Source organism: Lissotriton vulgaris, chromosome 11 (genome assembly GCF_964263255.1).
Source record: "Lissotriton vulgaris chromosome 11, aLisVul1.2, whole genome shotgun sequence".
Classification (NCBI taxonomy): Eukaryota; Metazoa; Chordata; class Amphibia; order Caudata; family Salamandridae; genus Lissotriton; species Lissotriton vulgaris.
This window is the reverse complement of record NC_141699.1, coordinates 539353615-539372670: the sequence shown is the minus strand read 5'-3', so window position 1 is coordinate 539372670 and position 19056 is coordinate 539353615. Positions and strand designations below refer to the sequence as shown.

The 19056-nt window shown below is 43.4% G+C and overlaps 1 protein-coding gene across 1 annotated transcript in view; it reads left to right on the top strand.

Annotated features, from left to right (window-relative positions):
* Positions 1-19056, top strand: part of IKBKB (inhibitor of nuclear factor kappa B kinase subunit beta) — a 616380-nt gene that overhangs the window by 369889 nt on the left and 227435 nt on the right. Inside the window, exons 7-9 of the mRNA XM_086943580.1 lie at positions 799-888; positions 7051-7175; positions 7520-7627. Coding sequence (XP_086799706.1) covers positions 799-888; positions 7051-7175; positions 7520-7627 — 323 coding nt within the window. The remainder of the gene's footprint in view (positions 1-798; positions 889-7050; positions 7176-7519; positions 7628-19056) is intronic.

Sequence of the window (19056 nt, the reverse complement as noted above, 5' to 3'; positions counted from 1 at the left end):
TGATAGATTCCTTAACGCTCCACCCATCCTCCCCGTTCTGCGAACTGATTTCTAGGGTTAAGGTCATCCCTTTCAGGGCCCTAGTTTCAATGCACCAGTGGTCAGTTTCTTGCATTGCTCTGCGTTCCTGGCGCGGAAAGTTGTGTACAGAACTGACGTCAGTGCACGCGGGCGGCGTCTAAGTAGCGCCCGCAACATCATCTCGGTGTCCAGGACGCCAGTGACGGACGCCGAGCCGCACAACCCCACCTACCGAAGCAGGGGTAAAGCTGACGAAAACTTTCCGGATCCAGTCTGATGCCTGGGGGTAATTCTAAGGTAAGGAATCTACCACTACCAATGTTTCTTACAGATATATTGTTACCGTAGGTTAGTAACTTGTCCGGAAGGCACTCTATTACCCCCTCAGTAGCCCTGTGCATGATACAGTGGTTTTGTATAGTTCTAGACCCTGTTCTTTGTCCCGTCCGTTAGTCCCAAGAACGCCTTCATGGCCACTCCTGTAATCTAAGACACTCCTGTGCTTATAGACTGCAGCAATCCACAGTCCTCTTTCTAATACCAGGCATTCCTTCTGTCTTACTTATTAGCACTCCCCTTATGGTAGCAGGCATTCTTATCTCTCCCTTAAAGCTTCAGTAATCAACAGTCCCTCTTGTGGTAGTAGGCAGGCAGCCCTTAGGTTGGTGGGAAATTGTGTTGGCCTTATACATCAGTGTGGGTACTTGTGATAGTTTACTCTGCTGTTGAATTGCTGATTTTTAAAGTATTCTTCATTTATCTGTTTGTTTCTTTCAGGTAATCCATAAAATAATTGACCTGGGGTATGCCAAGGAGCTGGACCAAGGCAGCTTATGCACATCCTTCGTTGGAACCCTGCAGTACCTGGTACCATGTCTTCTTGTAGAGTTGAAATGTGCACGTTATTAGCATAGATGACAAGTAACTGACCTAAGCGTAATGCTTAGGTGACATTATCAGCCCGCCTGCCACTGTACTGTTATAATTTTGTGTGGCACTCATGCTCATAAGTGTGTTGCCCAAATGACAAGAAGGAATCCTTTCTTGTTTTAATTTGAATGATTCAGCAGTGCTACTAGTTACAGATGACCTGTGATCTCTAAAGAAGTTTTTTGGGGTCTGGTGAGTTTGTTAGTGTTGATAGATGGCTGGCTGTTTGGTTGATCATTTAATTTACAGCTTGTTCGGATGATGGATGGCCATCTTGATTTTACTAAATGGTAGTTGATTACGCAGAGTTAGCCTCCTCAAGAGGGGTTGCTTGTATTGTGATTTCTGCACAGTTGACAAGTGACTTTATGGTGTCCATGTACTGTCATTATTGCAGTTTGTTAAAAAAAATTATCGGCAGTGCAATTTATGCAGGGTTCGGGTCTATACTGGTAGATCTGGTGTCTATCTTGTGATTGCTTCATTTATAGGTTGATAGAGGTAGCTGTGGGTTTTGAGTTGATTGGTTAGTCACATATGGGACTAGCATGATTCAGATGGACTGGCTGTTTTTTTCAGACAGTATTGGATGTGAGCTGTATTGTTGCATGTGGTTTGGAATCTTGCTGGTTGGTTGAGGTGTTGTATGTGAGTTTTTGAATGGGCTGGTACTAGTTTCTCATTTAGATGCATACCGTTTTGCTAACACGTGTACTTTAAAATGCCGGTCTGAATAGTTTATTCCGGGTATCAACCCATAAACCCAAGCATACACCGGATGCAATCCTTCAGATAAGTTTAAATTAATGTTGGTAATAATGTATCATATAAGACACAGATGCAAGTAAATGGCAGCTAATGCCCCAAGCAGAAAGCATAAAATATTTCCGTAAGGTATCCAGTTTATGTAAACAAACCAAATCCTGGAAGCTCCACATGCCTTTATTTCTCTGTAACTAGTTTAGCCATTTCGTGCCATGGGCTGGCACATATTGGATGGAAAAACAGTGTGCCTCATTTTCAAACCAAGCTGTATAGTTCTGACACATCCTAGATTTGCCATTAGGGAACCTCTAGTTATATGAAGGGGATGCGAATTGCAAGGTTTCACATAGAAATGTCATATGCAGGACATTGATTGCCATCAGTTTCACCTCTTCCAGTTAACATTTGACGCCTGAAGCTCTCTTTATTGCTGAGAATGTGCCTGTTAGCCTCCCTAGAGCTCGTCTAGCCAGCTGCTTCAGTTGGCCATTCCCTATGGTCAAATTTAATATCACACAATAATTCTAGGGTGTTTTTCCTTGGAGAGGTCCACAAATGTGTCACACACAAGGGCTCAACAAGCTCATGCATGTTGGAATCATCCTAAGTGCCCCCGCTTAGGCGGTTGGCCACACTTATTTTCTTTATATTTTAAAGAATTTCTTTAAAATATAAAGAAAATAAGTTTAATCCCCAGATCCTTATCCAAAATAGGAGTAGCCTTCACTTAGCTAAAAAGGCAATTGCCTTACCTCCAAGTCCAGAAATAGAGGGTTATTGTTGCTTAATATTCAACTCACTAAATGTTTCAAGAAAGTCAGTGTGGATGCCTTTGCATAGCCTCTAATTTTGGCCCCATAAAGGGAGGATGTTCTCCCTGCAGCTTATATACTTCTGTTGCAGGCAATATTTTCTTTAAAATTTGTTTCTGCCACTTCTTATTCAAGGTTATTTTTATCCCGTAATACACAAAATCAAAAACTACTCCCATAAGAGGATTCATCCAGTACCAACTTATTTTTTAAATCTGTATACGTTCTACCCTTTGGAATCACTACATCTCCTAGGGTGTTTGCCAAGTGTCTGCCAGTAGTGGCCACTCTTCTTATCAGAGGCTGCATTCACATCTTTCGATACCTAGATGGCTGATATAGAGCAGCAGCCGGCAATAATGCCTAGCACGCAGTCAAACAGCCATAACCCTGCTTCACAGCTTTGGGTTCACCATAAATGCAAAGAGGTTCCCCTGCCGCCCGATAGATCCAGCCCTTCCTAGGCTCATTTTAAATGTTGTCACAGGGAAAACATATCCCACCCAGCAGTGGGTGATGGCATTTCAGCAGATGCTGATTTTTTTCAGTCCACTCATCCTCGAACTGTTAGAACTGTAACAAAACCTTTGGGTATGATGGCATCCTGCTTAGCAATTCTGCCATGTCCCAGATTATGCATACACCCTCTCCAGAAGTTACTTGTGAGATAATGGTCATGAGCAGATGAAGAATAAAGGCCAGCACTCCGCGCTCTCTGTAATGGTGGTACATCAATAATCTGTTTCTTGGCAGCCTTTGTTGGACCCTCCCCACCCAGTTATTGCTCACTGGATGACTATGCAAGATAGTTGGATCTCTACTTCTCTGGGTCAGTACAGTAGCTCTCCGCAGCTACTGGCCATCCACCTAGCCCTCCCAGCCTTCTACAGATCTGCTCAGGGCAAAGTGGTCCTCATAAAGACTGAAAGCTTGACAGCTGTATGTTAGATACAGAAACAACGGGTGTTCACTAACCCCCCCCACCCCTCCCCCCCAGCACAGTAGATCTGGCACTAGGCAATCCACAATAAGATCCATCAATACGATCCATCTTTTAGTAGGACATTACCTGGAATGGGCAACAACTATGCGGACCTGTTAAGCAGGACGTATCAACAAGTGGGAACTCCACATTTAGGTCCAATACAGTTGCTTCCAATAGTAGGGAGTCCTAGCCATCAACCTCTTCAGCACCCCCAGAAAACTCAAAATGGCCAAGCTTGGCCTCTGGATTCCTACACCCACTTCCATGGGCAATGCTTGATGGATAAACTGGTTAGGGATGCTCTCCCATTCATCCTGTATGTGAGGAAGCTGAGTAAGGAGTCAATGACCCTCAACATGGTAGTCCCAACTTGGGGCAGACTGCCCTGGTACTATTCCTGAAGATGTACAAAAGGGGGGTGGTGATGTACGGAGCATCTTAATCAATCAAACACTCACACCCAGTCAAAAAATCTGGGTTTAATCCATCACCGTTCTTTAGCCCACTCTGCCACCCCAGTTCAGACATGGCTATATGCAAATCAGTCTGACCCTGTGCCTCATGGGAACAGTCCAGCCCGAACTGCCAAGCCATGTCTTCCCTGGACCGGAAACAGGCTTCCGAGGACCGGTTTCTGGCATTCCAGCCGTCTTCAGCCCGGCTTACTTGAATCCAGTGGCAAAGTGAGCAAGGGACTCACGTCTGAGCATACCCTGCCACACTTATGGCGGCCAAAAGCGGTACAAAAGGGGGGTGGTGATGGACGGAGCATCACTATTCCTGAAGATGTTCATCAGATTGCTGTATATATACACATGTGCCCATCTTCCTCTTTAGAGCCTGGCAATATTTCACTTTTGTCACACTTAACTTCTTTAACAACTTAAAATGTGCAGGGGACATCACAATAGTACTAATCTACTCTCCAATTTCACTTCTCAACCGCAGAGTCAAAATACAATCTAGAGTTGGCGCCCATGTGCATTGTGGACTAAAGGAGGAGGCATGGCACATTCTGGGAGTCGAACGTTCTTAGTAGAAAAATAGGTCATGTCTGAGCCCAGTACTAGATTGCAGGAGTATGCAGAGCATGTGACTCTACAGCACTACACACCGATGCTTACAGAGTAAGTTACATTTTTCTAACTAAAGATACATGGCTGATGATAATATGAAGGCCAGGGCAGTGCTTGCTTGGGTTTCTTGTCTGTATGGTTTGTTGCCACATGGCTAAGCTCCCAACAAAGACCTGGTTTAGTATGACTGTTTCTGCTCATAGTGATAGAGCGCGCAGGTCACCCGACTAACTTTGTCACCAAATACTGCACACTTGGGCCCATAAAATATTCTCATTACACTTTAATCAGGTAACCTACACTCTACTACCAGCAATTCAGTTCCTTTCTGTTTTATTCCCGTGTACCTGACTTACCAATCCTCGTCACAGGTACCTAAGATCACAATGGATCAATGAGCTAGCTGTGGAATAAGTAGACAACACAATACAATATACAATTTCAATAATGTTTGTACTCTTTATAATAACCACAGACTCAGGAAGTTTTACAAACCTTTATCTAATCATCATCATCATCATATGCCATGAGCCAAAGATTGACACAGATCAAACTGTCTATAACTAGAATTAGAAATATCGTATAGCTATGAATGAGGCAAAGAATCATTTAGAAATCGGAGATTAGAGGGAAGGAGAAAATAAGGAACACTATTTTGGGTCAACAGACTTTCACAACTTCACTAAAGGCGAGTAAAGAAAGGGAACATGCTAATCAAAATAAACTTTTGAAATCCACTAATGGTTCAAAGGAAATTAAACTTATGCAATTTGATTTATCCAGATGTGCTTATTCTCTATAGGGAGGGTAAGAATGGAACTATAAAAGACGATTTAGCATTCGACTAAAGGTAAGTAGAGAAATGTAACATGCTAATAGATTATTTATGCATGAAAATCTCATTTATAGAGGACAGGGGAGAAAAAGGGAACATATGCAATTATGCTTTATTCGAGACGTTAGGAAGGCAAGTTTAGATAAACGAACACCCACACAGATTTTATATTTACCTAGGATAGAATGAAGACTAACCCTGGCCATGGGTCAGTTTGGAAAGACGGGAAAGGACCCTCAAGGACTTAGGTTCCCAGTAGGCGAGCAGGTACAGCTCATGGACAGTCAGGACATGATAACCCCAGAATTTGGATCAGGACCGGGTTCACTAAAGGGTACGACCAACACCTGCAGCTTCGGTTGCAACCCCTGTGCTACTCCCTCTCTGCAAGGAATCTGCCAATAACCCCAATTCGGTTCTCGAAATCTCCCAGCAAAGTGCTTCGCCAGCACTTAAGGTTCCCCAAAACCCTGAGTGGGTCTGTGGAAATTCGGACAGAGTGCTCCTCAGCTCTCTGTATCAGTCACCTATAGAGTACGTTGGGTCAGTGACAGGTCAGCTATTTGGACAAGTTGGACAATTTCTCTAGCTAAACCTAGGCTAGTTATACTGTTTTTGGGGTCAGTGTACCACCCCCAAATGTTGCAAGTGAAAGGATCCCCAAGTTCTGATTGGACAAAGGAGGGGAGGGTAAGTCATCACACCACCTACATTTTAGACTTTCTCAGGCTTAATATTCAGTTTTCGTACCCACACCTTAAATTCTAGTTTCCCATGGCATATGTTTTACAGAGAATAATAGAGTATACAGCAGTTTATTACAAATGTAACAATTTCAGGTACAGTTCAGCTTCGTCCTGCTGGGTTACAGGTCGGTTCCCAGGAGCATCTTGGGCGAGGCTGCCAGCTGGCTGGGTTCCACTGCTGCATGGCTTTCTTTTCCCCCATCACGTGACTGGTACCATATGGGCTTCCAAGATGGGGTAGTAAGCACCTCCCAGGCCCAAAGAATACGATACATGAAAAGCAGGCGAAAACAATTTAGAAACACAGAATAAAAGATTACACTGTATACCATGAAATAGCTATACTATATCCCTTACTTTATAATACCTATTGCATTAGGGTAAGTGCAGAACAAACAGCTTTTCAAAAGCGACAATGCAAGCTCAGAGCATGTGAGAACACAAAGCAGCCATCTTTAGCTGTATTGCGCATGAGCAACAAATTCCCACCAGAACTGCCAATACGTCACGTCACATGAGTGTGACCGACGCATGCGCAGACTAAATTCCCGCGTAGCAGCAGACATTTTAGGTGGCAAGCGTATTACCTTTTAGTAAACACATAGGCAAGCGTCTCTGGGACACCCCGTGTAGTGTAAAAATGTGCAATATTAGTAACACAAACAGGTTGAATACATAGTTAGAGTTATTTGAGGTTCATGAATACAAGCAAGTCGCTAAATGTGCGAAACCTTGCTCCATCAATAGTAGTGCAAGTAGTATGATAACCACGCAAGGTATCCATTTCTGTATGCTTGATTTTATTTAGTGCCATCGGTAAGGAAGCATCACTTCTGTCTGCAAAAGTTAATGGCTGATAGTTGGAATTATATTTTTTCAGGCACCAGAGCTTCTAGAGCAGCAGAAGTACACTGTGACTGTGGACTACTGGAGTTTCGGCACTCTTGCTTTCGAATGCATTACTGGCTTCCGTCCATTTTTACCAAATTGGCAACCAGTGCAATGGTGAGTAGTAGCAGGAAAATACATTTTTATGTGTCCTTTTTCATTGGTGCCAAAGAATTTATTTTTGTTAAGGGTGGGTAATGTTTTGTGGCAAAGGGTTCTTGCAGTATTGGTCTCTCCTTGGAGTGAGAACTGTAGTAGCTGATCTGGGTTATTCTAATAGTTGGTTTCCTTATTTTTATGTGTGAGTAGGAAGGCGCTTCTCAGCTGAATATATATAATGTGATTTACCTACTAGGAAAGTATTTTCTTAGATTGACAGGTCAACATTTGAAAGAAGGTGAACAGTACCAATGAGAACACACTGGCAATGCTGAAAGGTTAATTGTTATCTCCTGTTTTAGGCATACCAAAGTAAGGCAAAAGGGTGAGCTGGACATCGTGGTTTCTGAAGATATATTCGGTGAAGTAAAGTTTTCCAGTCACTTACCAACTCCCAATAATCTTCAGAGGTGAGAGAATGTGACGTGGAAAGCTGATACCGCTTATATGAAGAATTTGCATAGGCTGAACCCCTCTGAATGAAGAGGGGAATCCTAGAGAATGGTAGGCAAAAGTGACTTGTCTTTCCTCCCCACCGAGACGTGCCTCGACTAATCGGTCTTAAATGAAGGATGGGGAGAAATTAAACCCAGTAAATAAGGGATAGGTGGGGTTGCTTCACAGTAAATGGAAAATTGAGGCGGGCAGGTAAGGCATAACTGAATAACCAGCAGAAACTTCACCTCAACAACTGAAGTCCAAGGAGAGGGCCTGTCCCAGTAATTGTAATGTAGGAAATACCTTAATCCAGGAAACTGATTAACCAGGAGGGGCTTAACCTATTTCCAAAAGGATTAGGAAGGGCTGTTCCTATTTCCTCAAGGGTGTAGATCCGCCGAATCCCAGTAGCTGAATTGTGGAAAGGTGCTGTAAGTTTATATCTGAAAGTTTTGTTAAATGACTGATATATACTCAAAGGCTGTACATAGTCTTCTCTATTAGTGGTTAGTCCTGTACAGCCGCTACAGTAGACATTTGGAAAAAACATCACCTTGGGGCTATCCAACTCATTGAAGCCACCAACAGAAGCAGAACTTTGTTCAAGACAATCAAGCACTGCAACAATTCCCTCTCCCACCTCTAAGCTTGCTTCATTTCTTATACACACCCCTTCCTGTAAAATTCTGCAATGGTCAGCCTTCAAAACTCTATCTCTCCCAGATCTTGCTGACCTTCTCATCTCCCTGAAAGGCACATCTTATAAAGATAATGTATTACCCCTTCTTAGCTCTGTTAATGCTTCACTCGAAGGCACCGTCCAAGAAGCTCTCAAGACATGCCGTGTACTCTCACTCCTAAAGAAAACCTACACTAGACCCTGATAAACCTCGCCAACTATCGGCCCATCTCTCAATTAAAATTCATCAACAAGATAATTGAAAAACAGTCTGTGTTCAACTCCGAAACCACATCAGTGCCAGCCATCTCCGTCACGACTACCAGTCTTTTTTCAGATCACTCTGCAGCACGGAAACAGCTATGTTCCACTTCACAGACATGCCTCCTGATACTACTGGATCTCTCAGCTGCTTTTCCCACAGTGGATCACCACATCCTCAAACACACTATGGAGTTTGGAAAAGGAATCCCTGGCAGTGGTGTTCACTGATTCTCTTCTCTTTCCAACTGACACCACTTTGTTCACATCTGCATGTCAAGGTAAAAAAATATCCCTAACATCCCAGGATTGCATACTGTCTCCTGTCATCTTCAACCTGTACTTGGAGCCACTTGGTGCTCCACGCATAGATAACAGCTTCAAGGTTCACCAGTATGCCGATGATACACAGCTATATTTGAAAGTCTCCTCTGCTTCAGACATCCAATGTCTCAAACACTGCATCCACATCATCAGACTTGAATGTCGCACTCCAGCCGAAAGCAATGAAGACACAAATCTTTGGATTTGTCATAAATAATTAACAAGATAAAGTCCCGACCTGGCTCAGTGGCATGAACCTTGACCGCTTCAAGCCCCAACTTCACAAAATGCCAGGTCCCTTGGATTTACCCAGGACACCAATCCCACCCTCAAGGAACACATTGCCAAACTACAAAGACAGCCTGGTTCCAGCTCTCTCTTCTAAAGTACGTCAAACCTTTTAGTCTAGAAAGCAACTTCAAGCCCTTGTACTTTACCACCATTTGAATGGTGGTAATTCCCGATTCCATGGTCTCTCAGATGCCACACTGGTACCCCTTAGTGCTGCAGGACATCTCATCCAGGGCCTGAAGAAATCTGATAATTTCACCCCATCCTGATAGAAATCCATTGTCTTCCCTTGCTGGCCTGCACATCTTCAAAACCAGCTGCATAATTTGCAAAGCTATCCCAACCAACACCACCGCTTATCTTGCAGACAAGCTCTCAATCTATGGTGGATCTCGGCACACCCGCAGCCAGAACACCATCTGGCTGTAGAGTCAGAGGTGTAAGAATAAAGAGAACAAGAGAGCAGGTCTTTTCCCTTATTGCACCCTGGATCCAGAGCAGCATCCCCGTAGGACAACCCCAGCGTTGCTCTAATTTTGGAAAGAGTTGAAGATAAAACCTCTTTAAAGAACACTACAACACAATGCATTAATTATCCTCAACACAGCACCCTAAACTCTTATTTGTTAACTTCATGCTGGTCTTTGACTATGTACAGCTCTGCACTATCTTTTGCCTAGTTCATGCTGTAGAAATACCATACACATACATGCATTCAAGGGCATCTGGGACATGCCAACACTGACTTTTCAGTTGGTGACCATGACACTTCTCTGGGCCCAACTCTTCCATCACAAGTGTTTGATGTTTAGGACAAATCTTTCAACACATCTTCTCTTAGCTGCAGTTCTGACACTGGTTCCTATTGATTGCCTCCTGCTTCTATAGTGTCACTTTTACACGTTTGTAGATGAATATTCTTAGGCAACACATGGTTTGTGACGGGAATCAACTCAGGGTGCCACAGAGTTTTGTGATCCTTTGGTTGGGTAAAGAGAGGAATCTTCGAAATGGCTTTTGATATCAACCAATGTTCCCTCACATTTTGAGGACCACAATATTAATCTTATAGGAATGCTTTATGAATGCATTATTAAGCCTGCCAGACTTTGGTTAACTGAAAACTCCGATCTTTAGATATCCATCTCCAGCTCAAGAGCATCTTTTTGGCTCTCAAAGCTTTTTTCTTTCTCTGCTCAGTGGGGAAGGTATTTAGGTTCTTCATCAGCATCATCGATCTGTATTTGTACCGCATGGCTTATCACTCTGGGGGTATCCAGGCGCTAAAGGTATGGAGAGCCTTAGTCGAACGACCAGGTCTTGAGTCCCTTTCTGAAGTCTGCAAGTAAAGTGAAGATAAGGGTCAGCGGTGGAGTGGGAGGTCAACCTAGGACTTGGCTGTGAGGTAGAAAAAGTACGAAAACATGTTTCATCTGGATCCCTAAAGGTTAGCATACATACTTTGAATTGCTGTGATGCTAACTGTGTCTTTATGGGCTTGCTAGAAAGGAATACAGCGGGTGGCTATGCAAGACATTGTCTTAATTCTGCTGCTGTGTCTTGATGAGACCTCAAGTCCTTTCAAAGCTTCCTTGAAAGCAATTTTTTTTCATTAGTTATCTGGCCAAAGCAAGGATCTTAATTGATTCTTTTTATTAGTTTAGTTTCACCTTTATTTCGGTTCTTTAGACCATGAAAGCATACGAAAACATTATGAACGTACAATTAATAACAATTTCAAAAACAACAACATTGTCAAAAAGATTTTAGTTTGATAAAATGGTTAAGATCATGAAACAATTTTTACAAATAGTAAAATAAGTTCAAACTGATAAAAGATGTCCCCAGACACACTCCATCTCTGCTTTGAGCAGGTAGGTGACCCAAATGGGCTTTAATTAAAAAACATAAATAGAGCAGCTGACACATTTCCATTAAAAATACGGTGCTGCATCTATCAAAACTCTTGGTCCCTGCAGCCATCATGGGATACAAGTAAGATAACTGGTCTATTGTAAAAGCAAGCATACCAATTAAAGCAACACGTCACACCCTGCTTTTTCCTATATAGCCACACTGTGAAGAGGTATCGACTAACACCAAATACCACTACCTGGCTAGTGTCCCATCTCAAAATAGGGTAAGCCACTGGGTATGCATTCACACCTCAGAGAGTGCACTGCAGTTAGATCCTCTTCCCTGGGTCTGACATTCTTTCTATCACTACCCTTCAGGCTTTGGGAATTATGACTGTTCCCAGTGGCCCCAATAGGGCTCAGTGTGTAAATGAACTCTACTGATGTATGCAGTGATATGCAGATAGTAAGTTTATATCCCTGTAAGGCCAACTTTGCATTCCGTGCTGCTGAGGTTGGTAAATTGAGTATCACTAAATTACGTAATAGTAACACTTGTTGTTATAGTGCTTAGCAACAACTGAAGTGTAACCCAACACACTCCTTGAAAATAGTTATTATTATTACATGATAAATTAGTCTGTGCAACATCACTTTGATGTACTTATTTGCATTAGAGGTCTGAATCCTCAGTGGGTTTTTAATATTTTTCACAACCAATCTGAGTAGCAATTACTTATTGCAGAAAAAATATCTACATTTAAGCCCTTTTCTCAAAGGTGCCTTATATACATTCCAAAAACACAAGGCTGTCCTGTAGACATTTGGGTTTGTTTACTCCAGAAGTATTTCCGAAATTTCACTTAAATCAGGAAATACGGTTTCTTTCTTTAAGCCCGGACCCCATGATACATTGGGTGCGAAATATTTCTGCATCCTTAACCCTTCCAGAACAATTACATTTTACTCTTAGCCTTTCTTAGACATCTCTTCGTAACGTGTCGTTGACTCTCCTAAGGCAAATAAGGACATAATGACATAAGTACAAAATAGATATTTTCTTGTATCTCAAAGACCTTTATTTTTAGAGTTTAGAGCAATCAGACTTGATGATCATTTCACCAGAGCAACAGTGGCTTTGGTGGCCTTCCTACGACCCATATACATAGATGACATGTGCACTTTGCCATCATTTTCACTTGATTCATTTTTTTAATAAAAGTTGCAGCTTTTGGCTTGTAAGTTATGTGCGGTTTCTCTGCTTAAATCCTAGTTGGGTGTAATATCTCTTTCCACTTTTTAGATGTTTTATCAGGATTCCCATAATTGGAGAAAGAGGCAACTCGAGTACTCCTAGTCCTTTGTCTCCCTTGGACACAACACCGTTCCAGCCTTCTCTTCTGAGTAGATTGATTGCCTCAAATTTGCATTTAGATAAAAACATTTGGGACCTGGGTTGGGGTTGTTGTCAATTTGTCAATCCAACAGTTTGGTGCAGATCTCATTTCCTCAAATAGATTATTGTGTGCAGGGATTCCCCCCCCCCCAGCCCAAAAATGAAGTAAAGAGTTCTGGTCGTTGCTGCAGCTCACATGCATTTCTGAATCAGTTCTGAAGGAGTTAGCATGTGGTAAAATTGCCATGAAGGTAATTATTTCTATTGTCTTCGTAAAGTAATGTCGACTTGTATTACTTGTCTGTTTTGTCTGACATTTGGTATATGGGTTCAGGTAAATTTGAACCCTAGTGTTATGTAAGTACAGCATTTATAATATCTCTGCCCTCAATATTTTTTATAAGTATTTATTCGTTTTTTCCATGTATAAACAGATTTACAGCATCCTCAAACAACTCCTCTTTATTAAATCTGAAGGTCCCTTTCTGCCACTAAACTGCAAAGGTCACCCCAGAACTTTTAGAGTACATGACTAATTTTTATAAACATGAAAACAGTCTAGCAATGCATGGTTTCACTTTAGAAAACTGACTTTCTGCTTTGCAAAGATAGGTCTTGCAGAAAGACGTATCCTTGATCTGCCCAAGTTCCATCCTGTCTCAGCTTCCATTAAGAGGCTCCACTGGCTTTCAGTGAGTAACCAAATCAAATTCAAGGCACTGTGCCTTACCTATAAGGCCTTGCATGACTCAGGTCCTTGCCACCCCACACTGTCCCTATCCTAGTACATACCCAGCAGGGACCTATGTCTAAAAATACCTTGATGGTGTCCCGCCCCAGCTTTAAGAGACTTAAATGGAGAATTGCTTCTCCTCCGAAGCCCCAGCACTCTTTAATAGTCTGCCTATAAATATCAAAGCAGCTCTCACCTTAATGAATTTTAGGAACCTGCTAAAAACTTGGCTTTTCAATCACTAGTACTTTCCTGCTCTTGCGTATACTGCCATACCCAATTAGTGCCAAGACACCCTCGGGTATTCGTGCGCTTTAGAAATTAATTAACAAAACATAACATGATGCTTTAGTAACAATCATGTTTTTGTGGTACGAAAAAATAGAGCATCTTGCGTGGAAAAATCTTCATATAGTATAATACAGAGCAAGAGAAAAACAAATCAAATGATCCACCAACTGTACAGTTCAATATTAGTTATTACTTCATTAATAATAATACATTCATTTATATAACATGGTAAACAAACACAGAAAAAGGTTATGTTTACTAAACAAAAATCTATTACAAATATAAACTGAAATGTAGAAGTGCACTTCCACCAGTGAGCGTGGATCAGTATCATAAGTAGAAGTTTGGTGACATTTTTCAACAACAAAAAGAGAAGAAAATAAAACTTAACTTGCTAATTCCAAAATGTTCAAAGGTATGGCTTATTTCTTTGTGTGCACATTCAATGCTGTCCTATTTAGAGCAAGTCCAGTGGAAGCTGGGTCTGCGTTAATCCGTTGCATGGAAGGCTGTGGTTGCCTTGGTTGGTTATTGTATGCCTTATACATGTGGCCATCTAGTTAATGCAGGTAATACTTTAGGCCCTTCTTGCTTCTGGGCAAATGTTGATGCATTTAGACCCCACTGATTCTGGGGTCTACTGTGGACTGGGAACTGAAGAGCTTTTTCACTGTACTCCTTATATGTCGGCTGTCGGGGAACCCATGCAATGTCAATTCGTCAAGCAACATCACATATAATATAAAAACTGCCTGTCCAAATTTGAATTGTTGCTGCATGCTCAATGGGCTGCTGAAGATGCTGAGGACCCTGCCAAGACACCAGTAATATCAAAGGCTTGAGTCTCTCGTAGGATCTCCTTCTGATCCAGTGCAGTATGCACCTGATGCCCCCCTACACACTGATGATGATCGTTGATGGTGATAATGAAGCTGATGATTTCTTACTTTATCTTTATTTTACTTATGAGGCCTCATATTTAGCCCTCCAAAATACCAAAAGGCTAAACAATCTCCTAAAACAGTGCTTGGCTCGCTATCTCTGCCACCAACAGAAGAAAGTGCTTCATTTGGTTCGGAACAGTAGCCTAGCCTTGCAATTGTCCTCTATTGAGAAAAAGACAGATGTGTTGAGATTCTTCAACTAGGGCCATCTTCGCCTGAACCATTACTGACTTTCAATGAAGCCATTACGGATGTCATTATGGCCACATGGTCATGCCCGCTGGCAGTTGACCTGTTTATAGACGACACATACTGGTCCTGGTCATCTGCGCTTGTTAACCAAACATCCTATACCAATAAGTCTGGTAGATCAGGCGTCGACATAGAAAGTCTTTGCTCTGTGACCCAATCTGTTCATGAATTGCAGGATGCTGCTGAAGTATGTGCTCTGAGCTAGCCTGTATACTATTGAATGAATAGGTGAAGCTATTGGCACCATTGTGATGCTCAGACGGCATGTCTGGATGAGATCAACCAGGTTCTCAGGAGACATACACGTGTTCTCAATGGACTTGCCCATGATGGCTCCAGACTATTTGTTGAAAATGCTAATTTGGTGTTGGAACGCTTTGAAGACAGTTGCACAACAACTAGGTCCTTTGGGCTGTCACCCTAAGCAATTTCCACACCATTGCAGTCAGTGTAGGGTTTACTCCACACGGCTAATTTACATACAATGCCACCCTTCGCTACCTGTACTATAGTAAACGGACACAGCCTTTTCGAGGCAGACGGCATGGCAACAACTGAAACAGCTTGTTACAACAGAGCCAACAATCTTTCAACTCTTCTTCCACTGCTGCAGCAGCTGGCAAGCCACTTTAATTTGCTCTTACAGGCCAATGCCTGGCCAGTAGGAAGGAGTATGGTATTTCCTCCCCAACTGGATATCTGTCTTGTCCAAGAGTTGAGTCTTACAAATTGTTCAGTGGGGTTATGCACTACCTTTCATTTCTTCCTCACCCAGTCTTTCTCTGACGCTAGAGTGACTTCTGAAGGAGCGCTCCACAAACCTGATGCAGAAAGTCATTCTTCTGTTGTCTAAAGTTGTTTAGGAGGAGCCAGATTCAGAATGGGTGCTATTTATGCTACTTCCTAGTTCTGAAGAAGGATGGAGGGTACAGATCCATGTTGGATATGCACCTGTTTAACCCCTTCCATGCTCATGACGAGCTGAGCTCGTCATGAGGCACAGTGGAGCTGTGCTGATGACGAGCTGAGCTCGTCATGAACTATGGAATACATCATAAAACAGCACAGGAGGGGAAAATGCACAGCAGCGATGTGGTTAATACTTTTTTGAGGAAGGACGAGTTCAAAATTCTCACCTTAGCTCAGGTCCTTTCAGCTGGGGACCTAGGAGCCTGAGTGGTGTCTCCGAACTTGCAGGACACATATTTCCATATACCAGTCCAGCAGTCCCACAGGTTTTACCTGCAGTTCAAAGTAGGTCAGGAACACTTTCAATTTAGTGTACTTACGTTGCCACCTCAGTAGTTCATGAAGTGATGACCATAATCACTGCCTATCTTCAGAGGTCGGGAATCCATGTATTTCGAACCGCTGATGACTGCCTGCTAGAGGTAAGTTTGTTACAGTCAGTTGTAGACCACCTGTAGGAAACTGCCCCTTTTTGCATGGTTACCCCCCAACATTTTGCCAGATACATGATGCTAACTTGACTGCGTGGTACCTGGGTCTCTGCCAATCAGGTTTCCAGGGCCTGTGTTCTTTCCCAAAACTGTACTATTGTCTCCACAATTGGCACACATATGTGTCACATGTAAGTCCCTTTTAAAAGGTACCCCAGGCCTTGTCACCGGAGAGGGCCTCTGAGGGCTGCAGCATATATACTGCCAGCCTCAGAGACCACTCACCTGAACACCCACACACTGCCATTGCAGGCTGCGTGTTTTGGTGTGGACTGAACTGAAGAGTCAACATGGCGCCCATCCCTTGGTGCTATGCTCACCAACACTGCCTGCGGCATGAGTAGGTAACCCCTCTAGCAGGCCTTACAGCCCTAAAGGCAGGGTGCACCATACCACCGGTGAGGGTATAGCTGCATGAGCAATATGCCCCTACAGTGTCTGTGCCATTGACAAGCATTGTAAGTGCAGTGACGCCATTTTGAGTATAGGGGCTTAGAGTTTGTCATTATAAAGTCCACACTCCCAAAATGGCTCCACTGAAAACTCAGGAGTTTGGTACCAAAAAGATCAACACAAACCCACACTGATGCCAGTGTGGAATTTAATGTAAAATGCACTCGGAGGGCATCTTAGAGATGCCCCCTGAAAAACGACCAGCCCTGGTGTGGTTCCTGACTGGCTACCAGCCATCTGCCACCTCCAGACAGGTTTCTGGACTCCTGGGTAGAGAGCCTCCACTCTCGGGGTCCCTTACGTACCTTTTGGTTTGGCCGCAAAACTTTGCATCATTCTGACACATTTTGCCGGAGTCTTCACAGTCCAGGGGACTGCAACGCAACACCGATACCGCCCAGACAACGTCCCGGTTTCCGCGATCTCTGGGGACAAGGACTCAATTACCCAGCATCCCTAGCGTTGCGCCAGGTTACAGCATCATCCAGGAAGCGCAGGAGGCGCTTAAAATCGAGCAAGGTCTCCCGCAGCGCGGGACGCGCTCGGGAGAAGCCCGGGCCCGTCCGCGCCCATCCGAGCCCAGAGGAGGCCGGACTGGGCCATGTTATTGACATTTATTGCAGTGAACTGTAAGCATTACATTCTCCTCTTCTGGGTTTTTTTGTAAGCTAGTCTGGTCATTGTTAATTGTGTGGCATTGAGGCCCTTTTAAATATGAGCAAAAGAAAGGTCGGGAATAGGGTGGTGGGCACACTAGATTCTTTTTTAAATCGTGCAGAACCTGTCTTAATGCATGAGATTCAGGCAACTGAGCGAAGGCTCTCACTGGAATCTCTACCTTTTGGGGATGCTCCCTGCCCTGTGCCCAGATACCTCAAATATTGTCAAGTAACGATTTAGATCCAGCTTGTGACATAACACCTCCTAGTTTGACACGCGAGGTGACTTTGTCCCCCACAATGGGTCCCCCGCAAGCCCAATCTAGCAAACAGAGCCCTGCTATGGTAATGACTAGAGGGAAGAAAGCTATGGGGGGACCAGGGTCTGAACCGCTTACTAAAAAAAGGAAAGACCGAACAATAGTAAAACAAAACTCATTGGCCGCCATTAATGAATCCAGTAGGGTACGTGTTTTTAGGAAGTCAGGTGCTATTACCTCGGATGTTAATCCTGCCGTTAACCCAACACCAATCCTAATAACTTCCCAACCCAAGCAGGTAACTTGTACCAACACTCAGTTCAATGCAGAGGAACTTTGCTCATTAATAAGAGAACAAATAGCAGCTCTCATTGATCCAATATCTAAGAGACTAGATTCAGTTGATGAAAGGCTTAAAAGATCGAACAATGCCTATCCTTCAGTAACCAAAGGAACACCGCCCAATCTACCATCTATGCCAGTGGGAGGGTCCAATGCAACACCTCAGGGGCTGTACCTAGTACGCAGCTTGGAAATTTGGTAAATGCTCAAACAAGTTTTGGTATGGTACAACCGGTGATAAGTCCAGCCTGCCTCCCCATCTCTAGGTTAAACAATGGTACCCCTGTAACGGTGGTGCAGCAAAGTGGGGACAAAGGTAATAGAAGGAGATATGTTGATCAGGGTATGGAAGGGGATTCTAACATGCTACCCAGTCTCCATCTCCCCCCTGAAGCTACGCCCTACACGGTTGTCTTAGCCAACGTGCCCCCACTTTCCACGGGTACCCGAGAGCACTGGTCGACGCTTAAAAATAAGGCTCTCCATTTAGTGAGCAAAAAGACAGGCATTGGACACCAATTATTTGACGAATTCAAAATGGTGCGTCAAATCCATTGGGTAGGCCATTCACATAAATTCACGGCTGACGATGTGTGGTACTGAGCTTTAGCATCTAGCATCTAGAGATGGCTGGACACTACCCCCCTGCAGCAGAGGAAATTAGACTACTCCCCCTAGGGTTTTTTTATAATCCACGGAAGATGCCTAGATACAAGGAAGCGAGGGCTCCTAATGGTGGCTACAATCAGTTCGATTACCCGTATAAACTAATAATCGGTCCGAGTTACTATCAACCCTCGAAGAAATTGACTGACTGAGAGGGAGGGACAACATACCATGGTTTGTAGACACTAGGGTTAAAAAGGTGGTTGATGGGAACCAAGCAAAATGTCTTGGTAACTTGCTGGGAAGTGAGAATGTACCTCCATGTGTCACGTCGTTAGTTGGCAAAAGGAGTGTCCACATGGGTAATGAACCGCGGGACATTCCCACCAATTCCGTTGCCCAACCCCTTGTAGGAACGCCTAGCACAGGCCAGCCTGACTAATTTGAGGATTAAAGATCCTAGTCCCTCGAAACCATGTATGACTCTATCTTCTTGGAACATAGCGGGATTAGAAACAAAAACAATGTCCACAGATTGGTCAACATATATAGAGTCTACTGACGTGTGGGCTTTCCAGGAGACTTTGTCTGTAG